Below are 11,288 nucleotides of genomic sequence, written 5' to 3' on the forward strand. Positions count from 1 at the left end.
TGGCCCAGGCTCAGCAATCCCTGCAAGAGTGTCTGATGCTTTCTTTTTCGTTGGCTGTACTTATTTTTAACAACCCCCTCTGCACCTGCCCCAAACACCAAAACAGTAGAAAAAGTGAAATGTTAGGAGCAATGGCTGAGATAGCCTATAGCGTTGTATTTTGTCTTCATGTAACCTTGTAACGTGAAAACAGCGGCTGAATTCCACTTCAGTGAAATCTCATTTGTCTCATGCCTCAGCCTCACGATTGTGGGAACTACTTATATTTGTCTAAGTTGTAACTGTAATAGACTTTTCTTTTGCGAAAAAGGAGGTGTGTCCCTCAGAGTTGCCGTAGGACGGAAGTGAGCGGAGTTTTACCGCGGTTGTGCGGCATTTGTGTTCTCTTCCCGGTTGGTAAGAATGCCGTGAGGCAATTCTGAGAGACACACCTCCTTTTTCGCACATAAACACAGAACAATAACCAAAGCAAAAAAAAAAAAAAGAAAAAAAGATGCTTCAAACTGCTATTGCTAAAAAAAAAAGAAAAAGAAAAAAAAAGGATTAGCATGTGTGCTAGTTACAGTTCAATCACTTCAGTCGCAAAAGAAGGAGACAAATGTTGGCATCTTGCAGTAGTAAAATGCTTGCCGATGAACGGGGTGTGTATTTGTCTCTAACTTTCTAATCAGGGAAGGCTGGAAGCAAATATGGTGAGTAGAATATTAGTTTTTTTTTTGTTTTATTATTTTATTATGTTAGTTATTGTGAATGGTTCCCTTAAAGAAATTACTGAAATTGAATTTAGGCTTTCTTCCTTGTATTGCAGAACACCACGTGATTTTTTTATTTTTTTTGGTAGAAACCAGCAAAACAAAGTAAACAGACACCCTCCTCTAAAGAAAGCTTATTTATAAGCTCAAATTATTTTACGTTGGACTCAGAACCCAGAAGGTTCTAATGGAGAGACGGGAAAAACAAGTACTGCAGGTCTCTTTTCTTATTTCCTCAACCTTCCGCACTGCTCTTTTGGTGCATTGTGCTGCTCATTTATAATGCCATGTAAATGCAGAGTGTATTTCCCGTCCTGGCTATTACGGGATATGCAAGTGCTCTTTTTAAAAAGGGGGCCGTAACGATGGCACGTGAACTAAAAAGAGAATGCGAGTAATTTGGACGAAAGAAGAAGAAACGTCCCTAACGGTTCTCTCGCTCGGCACAGAAACCATTTGCTCCATCATCAACTGAGAGCACGCGTGCACGTAAACATACACGTGCCGGCTTTCATTAATGAACGCAGCTTTTTCTCTGAGTCATCGGCCAAACGCCGTCTGTCCGTTTTCCCCTTCCTCCTCCTCCTCTTCCTCCTCCGACACCTCCCCAAGTCTCAATCAAACATGACATGATTGACATTTGAGACGCGGCGGAGCCGAACAAAACACGTCGGGGAGACAGCTTGTGCCTGAAAGTCTTGCCACCTCATGCACGACACAGATGAACCGCGAGCTTTAGAGTGTGAAAACCAGTCAGCCCTGAATCACGGGGATGATAATCTTGCGTAAGACGGAGAAGGCTCAAAAGTGGACGGAAGGTAATCGATCAGAGTCATCGGCCCACAGAAGGAGGGTCGGAGATGGTGACAGTCGACCTGTGCACCGCCTGGCTGGATTAGTAGAAACAACATAAACAAACAACAAGCCAAGTCCTTCATAGCATAAAATGGCCACCTAGCTATAATTATGCGCGGGGGAAAGCAGCTGCACATTGCGCTTCTCTCTGCTTCTTCTGCTTGTTTCCGCTCCAGGGAAGCAGGTCTGGCCCACAGGAGGTGTGGTGTCATGATCTATGGTCCATCTTGGCTCCAAGCAGACGCCATCCTGGATGAATATCACGCACCCACACCACCCACGCGCGCACCACCTGCCGAGGCGCTGCCATCGCAGGCTGCGTTTGTGTTTGTGTGTGCTTGGATCGTTCGGAAGGCTGAGTTGTAAAAAAGGCGTGAAAAAAAGGAACAAAAATGCTGATCATTTTTGTGGATGCTGTGAGCAAAATGCAAGCTGCAAGTACTTTTTTTTATTCTTACTTGTTTTGGTTGATGGCCTATACAATAGGCCAATTATCAAGTTAACAGATAATAGAATTCTATAATACAATTTGTCCTCCAACCCCTTTAAAGATGCAAATTTTTCCAGGTTGAACTTAGAGATGCATACGGATGCATGTATCTCAGTAAGTGTGGACACACAGTCAGACTCAAGCTGTCGTCCAGGACCAGACAGAGCCCTTCAATAATTGGTCCATGTGTTTTCATTTTAAAAATCCAAGCCGTAACTCCAAGATTGCCAAATCAATTGGATTTAGCTTTTTTGTTTCAATGCATGCGGTCTATGGATGTCTCCATGACGGCTTTGCCTCAAGAGTGTCTGGTGGGTGGACTTGTCGTCGTCGCAGTAGTTAAGAGGACTGAGACTGAGGACTGTCTTTTTAAAGGCCTGGAGGACTGTTGCATTATTACGTAACGGCGAAGATCGCTGATTTGAAAGGCAAGTGAGTATCAAGGAGGGACCTGAGCCGTCCACTTGTATCTGTGGTGTTCATCATGACATGAACGCACGTAGAACCCTCTGCATGCATGATGAGAAAAATACATATGTTTTTTGTATTTAAATAGACCTTTTCAATAATATGCACGTTCCCAATATGTGGAGGTAGAGTACGGAGAGCAACGTTTCAAGCAACAGCAGTTTTTATAGCGGGAAAGCTTCTTGTTCCTCGTCCAGACACCAATGCTCTTGCCTAGTTTAGAACCAATAGGAAGGACTTGGGAGAACAACAAGCTCTAAGCAAAAGAAATAGGGACTGAAAAAAGTTAAAAAATTTAGGTAAAAAAAAAGAAGATTTTAAATGGACCTCAGGTTCATTATATTTGCATAATTATGCTTGTAATAAAATCTGCATTGAGTCATAATTTACATAACTTGCTTGAACCAAGATTCAAGGTTTGCAAAGATGAGAACAGCCTGCTTGTGTGAAACTCTGCTCATACCTAGGGTGAGGAAGTCAAGCAAAACAAACTATCAAAACAAAACAAAGGAAAACAAAAAGACTAAATCAAAACAGATTTTCAGGAGATTAAAATCTGAAAATACCTCAAGTAAATGCAGTAAATACCTAAAATAAATGCACGTCGCCTTTGCATCTCTTTGCTACCTAATGGTGGATATGGAAAAGGCCTTGAGCGGCTGCTACACCTACAATGTGTGCACTTTATATTATGCACTTAGATGAGTCATGAAGCCCCCCCGCCACACACACCCCAACCCCCACACTTCTCTTTCCCTTTCTCATTTGATGCAACGCTGGCTTTTTCACTTGACGACGCTACATTCCCTGTATCTGTGCGCAGCTAAATAAAGAGCCGCACGGGCCAGAGTGAAGGTGAGCTACCAGCAACGTGACTGGCGGTTCATGTGGGCGAGAGACGAGAAATGTGGGCTCGTGAGTTCATTTAGAAAGGAGTGAAACTTGCCTCTGGGAGCGCAGAAAGACACAGAAGGCACAGGAGGCTGGCCATTTCCAGAAGTGAGTCAAGTTTTGACTGACGTGGTTCTTCTCTGGTGTCCTCTGTCAAACAGCGCACATCTAATTTAGAAGAGCATTGGGGAAGCATTTCATCCCCTCAAATCTCGTCCATCCGTCTTTCCAACCTCCTTTAGAAAGCAAATTGAAAGGAGAGTTTTAACACAGCTAAGGATGCACGTCCCAATCGGTCGATTGATTTTGTTGGGGGAGGCACCAGGAAGGCAAGGAAGAGCTACGGGAATAACTTCTGCCAGATGCTTCTGAAGAGATTCTTTTCGTTTTTCAGTCATGAGCATTTTATCGTAACTGAGTGGCATTTTTGCATTAAAAGAAAAACTTTTTTTTGAGGAGACAACATGTTTCCATGTTTTTTGTCCTGGGTATGGGTGGACTTCCTTTGCCCTGCCAGGATATCCTGCTCTCTCACCTACCCACTCAGCTGAGATTGGCTCAGCCTACTCCTGGTAAAAAAAACAACAAACTAAACTAAACTAAAACCTGACCTATCAAGCAGCCGCCTCCGTCCCAGAGCCTATTTAAGGAGCAGCCTGTTCACCTGCAGGCTCGAGTCTCTACTGTGTGCATGTGCCTCTCGTTATCCAATAGTATGTTGCGATGAGAACTGTGCTATTTTGTCCACTGAGTTTGAAGCACTTGTTTAAAACTGCAATTGCGTGGACTAGGCCAGGGTAAGAATCTAGTGTTGATGTTCTGTCACTTTAAATTTTTTTTTAGCTCGGCACACTAGGAAAATGGGTGCTACTCCTTTTTATTCTTGGTTGACCTAATTCACACGTGTCATCATAAAGCAAGGCTTTTACTTTGTAGGTTGTGTTGCCTTAGTTGGTTTATGTTTCTTATGTTTCTTTCTGTGATAGTTTGTCACACGCTCTTTTCTTTGAATTGACCTTGTTACTTGTAATATTTCATTGCCTCGCTGCGCTGTTCCCTCAATGAGCTGGGATGTAACACAAATGCTCACACGAATATCAAGTCTCAATATTTAGTGATTGAGAGTGAGAGGTGGAACAGACAAACTGTGCCATCTACAATTCGAGGTGAAATATTAGGCATTTTTTCATGCTGCGACAATCAAATGAGAGTTTTAAAATGATATTTGTGACACTATCAGCAGTAAACACAACATGAAAGCTGAAGATGTTTATTTTTTAAACCTGCCACTCTCAGCTCTGAGCTGGATGCCACCATGTGATTCGCCTTTACTCCAGGTGCCCGTCTCCACATTGGTGTAGCCATTTAAAAAAAACAAAAAAAAAACATTTGTTTTCCATTTGTTCAATTTATTGAGCTGCCAGAGGTGAGTAGGCCTCCAAGGCCACAAATGGGGCCTGTCAAGCTGGAGATGGAGAGGAAACTCTCCAGGCCATATCTTCCGCATCATTGCAGGAAAGGATTGCTGTTAGAGCAGATAGATCAAGGCGAAGGGTACAGGTGGCTCACGGGAAACGGTCTGCGAAGCTCATCATGGCCAATAGATAGAATGGATATAGCTGACACAGAATCCAGACTTGCTCTGCAGGGAATTGGTTTACAGCCACTTGGGTTTTACTAGAACGCAAAAATTCTATATGCAGTGCACATATTAAACTCAAGAAAATGTAATAATTGGGCACAATAGCGATGCATTAATATGTAAAATAAAATAAATTCTGAATGGGCACAGAAATACAGGGATTTTTAAAATGATTTAATGTATTAATTTGTTTTTCTATTTATTTGTTTAAATATATTTATCTTATCTTGTCATTTCTTAAGAGGCATGTCTGAATGGAGCCACTCTACTCGAAGGTCTACGCGTCAGTCTGTGGATCAAAAATAACGGCGACTATATTTGTTTCAAACTTGTCAATACTTGTTATGCAATGCAAAAACAATTTTCCGTGTCATTCATCTGTTGCGAGAAAGGCTGCAATTTGTTTCGTAATATTCATTCGGCTGCCGGTCGAAAAGAGCCCAATCCGGTCGCGCTGTCGGTGCTTAATGCTCAGTTGTCTAAAATGTCTCCGCGAACTAATATTAGAGCGCCTTCAATCCGAAAGCTGCAGGAACTGCCTACTGTTTACCATCTGGTTGAGGCTGACTAACAGGGCCGAGCCAGGGCGATAATTGAAGTGAGCGGCAGGAGCGGAAGGGGCTGAACAGCAGCCTCGTGGGCATGAACAGTTGAGGGGTCGCTTTGAGAGGCAGCTCCTGGTGAGCTCGGACCTCAGACCATTGTCCTCGTGTTGAACCAAAGGGTGTTATGGGAGCTGGTGGGGGCGGGGGAGACGGCTTTGCATTTATTGTTGCAGAATACGAATGTGTTAATTGAGCTATGATAGCCCCTGCAAGAGTTGCTGTTTCCCACTGGGATGATGTTACGTAACCAGGAAGAGGGACTAGAGGACTGATGATGGCATTTAAGGTCCCTGGATATACTGTATACATTCACACGTCTTAGTATTTCAACTCTCAACTATCCCTTTAGCTCTCTGCTCACATCCTTCGGCAAATAAAGCCCTGATTCAGCCTCCTGCTAAAGCTGAGGTTTTCTCTGGTCTGTTTCACAGTCCTTTGTGATGTCACAGAGGGCCACACATGCTTGTTTTAGCACAAGTGGAGTGGATCAGGGAAAAGCAAAGGATGGACTCTTCTCATTTCTTGTGAGTTCACTGACTGGCTGCAGGCAAATGTGGTGACGTGAATCCGCCCAGGCTAATTCTGGTTCTTATAGCAGCCTATGGAGTTCTCCTGTGTGAAGTTCAAAGTCTAGGCGGCTGCTTCCTTTTTTTCACGGGACTGAGCACAAATGCTGAGGTGTGCGCTCAATTAGGAAACAGAGGATGAAGTGGTCCGTGGAGGACGAGGCCACGTTGTGTGTTGCGGCGCAGCTTACAAGCGTCGAGCCTTGTCCAATCTGCTCTCAAACAAACTCATCTCTTTCCTCACAGACGCAGGTGTCGGTCGCTAACTGACACTACCAGGGGGACCGATCTCAATACCGCGTTTTGTTTTTCACTTGCGAGTTTTCCTCCCCGCGATCCCGAGGGGCGTGTCTATTTTGCGCATCCTCCCCAGAGGCCAGTTAAGACATTTAAGACGGCGGATAACACCTTGACATGACGTGAGCTTTTATTATTAATTAGACATTCAAAGTGGCTCCTGCCTGGGCCAGGCCCTGCGATGAATGGCCGATCACGCATTTACCGTGTGGCATGTCCGCTTTGTTGCATAAAATCCGACCAATTATGAGTCAGTCTCATGGTAGCAACTCATTAACGCCTCATTGCATTTGTGAAAATCTGTGAATGGGTGACAAAGTGGTATTTAAGCCATTCATGAGGGGACGTGGAGGAGAGGGTATGCGATACCGGTGATAAATGAGAGCGCGGAAAAGAGGCAAAGAAGCGCGTGCAGGTTGGAACGGGTGGAGAAAAGCATATCGACATGAGTGAAATTACAGGTGTCGAAGACGGCAGTGAAAGCAGAGTGGTGGATTAGAATCAGCAGCACTGAGGAAAAGACGGGAGACGGAGCTGGAGGAAGCAGAGGATGTGATTCAGTGAATATATCTGTATCAAGGATGCCGAGGTTGAAGAGATTTATGGATGGAATGAAAGAGGACGTGAAGTTCGTTGGTGTGTGAGAAGAGGAGGCAGAGGACAAGGTCGGATGGAGGCTGTGGAATCTCCTGACGGGGAGCAGCCCAAAGGAGTAGTAAAAGAAGAAGATTACGTGGGTTAGGGTTATAGAAAATACACAAATATGCTGTTCTGCTAGCTATGTTCTAAGATGTAAAGACCAACTTCATGAAGTGTTGTAGTGATGGACCTGAACAGCAAACAGTCCAAGCAGAAGATCTTCCTGAACCAGTTACCTTGAGGCTTCAAGTCACGCAAAAATAACAACCTCACAGTCTGCCCATTGGGACACATTCAATCTTTTTGGCTCAGACATATCCGGTTGAGGTGTCCTCAGTGAGCCTCTGTGGTAAAACTGGGACTCTGGGGAAGAAGTCACACAGGGACTCTGAGTGTTCCTCAGAGCTCAGAGCAACACAATGTCCTGCCTCAGTCTCCCCAAATATGCTTTTCTCTCGCTGGATTTATTATCAGCAGGAGTGGAAGGGACACGGCGACACGGTGGTGCAGTGAAGAAGGTTGCGGGGGGTTTGATTCCGGGCTTGGGACCTTTCTGTGTCCCAGGCCCATTCTTTGTGGAGTTTGCATGTTCTCTCTGTGTCAGTGTGGGTTCTGTCAGCACCCTATGTGATGTCACAGAGACCAGATTTTCAGAAGTGGTTGTTGTAAAAGCTAACTGTGTTAAGGATGGTTTTAAAAGTTTCTTATTTCAGGTTAGTGGCATTTGTTTCTTTTTGCGAATCAACCTGTGAAACCTGTCTTAATATACATGATTCCAGCACCATGTTTGAGCGCCGGCGAAAATCCCAAAAAATAAAAATTAAATAACAGCATCGCTGCCAAAGAATACTGCATTACGGTGCGTTGAGACTTCCGCTGAAACGCTGAAAATAATCTTGATGACTTTCAGCCACTGGTGCCATGCGTGAGTGCGATAAAGGACCTGCTGAGGTTTTTGATGAAGCCAGATGGTGAGCAGTAAGGAACGCAGAACCCCGGCGATGTTTCTCCCCACTTCACTCTTTGGCACCGTTTTTGGGCCTGCTGAGATTTATATGAACCGTTTTGACGTAATTAAATTGTGTTCTCGTGTGAGAGACTGTCAGACAAGGTTATTCTTTCTTGGTTGCGCGTCTGTAAAGCAAAAGTGCTAATACGAGACATTGTGTCCAATGAAAGGTGCGTGCTGTATCATTGGTTGGTAGTTTGCAGCAATTATGAGAAGTTTTTTTTTTTTTTTACCTGTGTACGGAAAGAGATGTGGCTATTTTACATCACTAATACTACCACTGTTACTTCAAATATTGTTCATCTTGAAAGGAGCCACAAGGCTGGTTTACATGTTATGTTGACACCTCATGGAAAAATAAACCCTTGCTTTTTATTCTTATGCAAAATGCAAATTTTACTTTGTGAATCAATTTGAAGAAAATGAATCAGTGGACATTTCTATCAGTTGATCATTCATTTTAAAAAGGGTAATGACAGTCTGGTTTTTCTAGCTTTTCCTACCTGAGCTCGCATGCTACTTTTTTTTAACCTTCAAAAGGACCTTGAGGCAAACTCATTTGTATGAATCCTTGAGGACACACAGTGTAGAATCAGAAACAGGTTCAATCCAAAGGTTGATGCATGGATGGACATTGTTGCTGTAAATGACGACAAATGCTTCTGTTTATATTATTATTGGTTTGTTTCAACTATTTTTCAATCACCTATAGGTGTATTTGTTAATTAAAAGTTTTTTTTCATTTTGTGCAAAAACAAGGATACATGTGGCTTTTCAGTCAAACTGAACTGAAACTCCCACTTAAAAAAAACAAACACAGACTGTCTTTGTTTCATTGAGTAGTGCCTCGGTTCAAAATCGAGTGTATTTCTCTCCGGGAAGACAGCGCTCGGGCTGAATGGATGCTGCCACCGCATAATAGCCCTTAGACGTTTGTTTCCTTGGCAACGTAGGGCGGGCATGTGAAGGGAGGAGTATAAAAACACTGGCAGCTCCTCCGCGAGTCTTACTCAGAGGTGAACAACGCTCGCCGTCAGACAGAGTCGGAGTGCCTCCCAACAACTCGCCGACACTTCTGCCTCGGCAAAAAAAGAAAACCCCCGTCCGGACACCTCGTCCCACACGAGTGTCTGCTCAAGGATGATGCGGCCGAAAGATTTGCGTCAAGGCTCCGGCACCAAGACCTTCCTGGACGCCATGCACGGCGGCAAAGTGCACCTGGCGCGCTTCATCCTGGACGCCCTGGACGGACGCATCATCAACTCCAAGACGGAGAACAGTCGTACGCCGCTCATGTTCGCCGCCTGCCTGCCGGACCTCGGCACCAGGGCCAAGTTCACCCGGCTGCTGCTGGAGAAGGGAGCCGACGTCAACTGCCAGGACGAGAACGGCCGCACGGCCCTGAGCCACGCGTGTGAGGCGGGTCACCTGGACGTGGTCAAGCTCCTCGTGCAGTTCAACGCCGACCCGGATGTCTCCGATGCCTGGGGCAACAGCGCCCTGATGTACGCCGCCTTCTCCGGACACGGCCCCGTCGTGGAGTTCCTAGTCCGGGCTTTTAAGCGCCTCGGGCTGAGGCTCGACAGGACCAACAACGCCGGCCACTCGGCCGTGGACGTGGCCAACTTCTTCGGGCACGGTCAGTGCGTGCAGATCCTGAACTTCTCCTGCAGGAAGGGCATCGGCCCCGCCGATGCCTTCGCCGACTCAGGCACGGCCGGGGAAGCTGACAGCCGGCTGCCCAACAGGCTGCCGAGGCACATCCTGGAGAGGTTCTCCAAGCAGGTCGGCAACGAGGAGCAACTCCCCGCCGTGTTCCAGAGACGGCTTAAGACGGGCGACGGCGGCGGGCTGTGGAGCCGCTTCAGGTGTCCTCGGAGCCAGTCCCAGGAGGACGGAGGTCGCCACAGCTGGGCTCTGCCCCCTCAGGTGGAGAAAAGCCAGATGACCGAAGCGGGTCAGGGCGTCTCCTTCGCGGCCAAGCAGCTGCAGAACTGCCAGCTGCGAGAGACGAGAGGGCCGAAGAGCCAGAGGGACGTCGGTCAAGAGGGCAAGAACGCGGCAAGCCTGCCAGCGTGGGGGAAGTCGAAGTCGTTGAACTTGGACCTGCCAGGCGGCAGGAAGCAGTCCTACCAAGGCGACGCCAGCGACGTGAAGCTGGCGGCCCGAAGATGGAAGAGAGCCTCGCTGCAGGACGACAGGTGCCTGGTAGACAAGACGGAATGCCACGGACCAGCGAGCGACGCCGACAAGAGCGTCCCACCGCCGAAACCTCTTCCAGGCGGGAAGATTCAGGCAGGCAGAGCACCAGCGGAGAGCGGCAGGTCGCAGCGGGACGAGGCCAACGAGGCGGCTCCCTTAGCGCAGAAGCGGGGGAGCTTCGCCCGACACGGCAAGCTGCTGCCGGCCAGGGGGGAGGCGGACGGTGGGAAGATCCCCGGCCGCGGCCCGGGGCTCAGGGGTCTCGGGACCAGGCTGCTGCGCCGGTTCACCGCGCCCGAGTTCATGAGAATGGTGATCGACTGTTCGCCCGGCTCGTCCGGCGGCCGTGGCCGCATGTCGCGCTCGGAGACCTTCCCCCTGTCCCACACGCACCACCAGCAGGTGGACAGCCAGCCCAGCGTCGACAGCATCAGCGGCGTCAAGTGTGAGTTCGAAAGCTGCTCGTCTCGGTCTGCTCTCAATTAGAGCGAGGCTGCAGGAGTCCTCAGCTGGCGAAGGCTTTTATACAGCACTTAATGTTCAGAAATGTGGTCTGTTTTTTCTGCTGGTATTATATTTGTCAAGAGAAATAACGATGTAGAATTTTTTTTTTTTTTTTGCTTATTTAATGCGTTTTTTCATGTGTTTGGGAGAAAAATAAGGTTTGAAAACTGACGTTTTGTTGTATATAATTTTCTATTTCAAATTGTTTAACAGAAAACAACTATTTAATAATTAAAAATATACATATATAAGATTTATATTGCTAGTCATTTTAACAATTGGTATCGCCTCCGTGTTCATAAGGTGTATTGAATTTTACTGAAAAACATTCTGTGCCCTGAGTGTGTCATGGTGGATGCCGAATAAAA

General features: G+C 46.6%; 1 protein-coding gene across 1 annotated transcript; it reads left to right on the forward strand.

The window, feature by feature from the left end:
* Positions 1-8,984: 8,984 nt before the first annotated feature.
* Positions 8,985-11,282, forward strand: ankrd63 (ankyrin repeat domain 63). The gene has a single exon (XM_076018313.1). The coding sequence runs from the start codon at positions 9,355-9,357 to the stop codon at positions 10,900-10,902; it is 1,548 nt and encodes a 515-aa protein (XP_075874428.1). The 5' UTR covers positions 8,985-9,354; the 3' UTR covers positions 10,903-11,282.
* Positions 11,283-11,288: the final 6 nt, after the last annotated feature.

This window comes from Nelusetta ayraudi, unplaced genomic scaffold (genome assembly GCF_046127955.1).
Source record: "Nelusetta ayraudi isolate G7.1 ecotype Tasmania unplaced genomic scaffold, CSIRO-AGI_Nayr_v1 ptg000007l, whole genome shotgun sequence".
Taxonomy (NCBI): domain Eukaryota; kingdom Metazoa; phylum Chordata; class Actinopteri; order Tetraodontiformes; family Monacanthidae; genus Nelusetta; species Nelusetta ayraudi.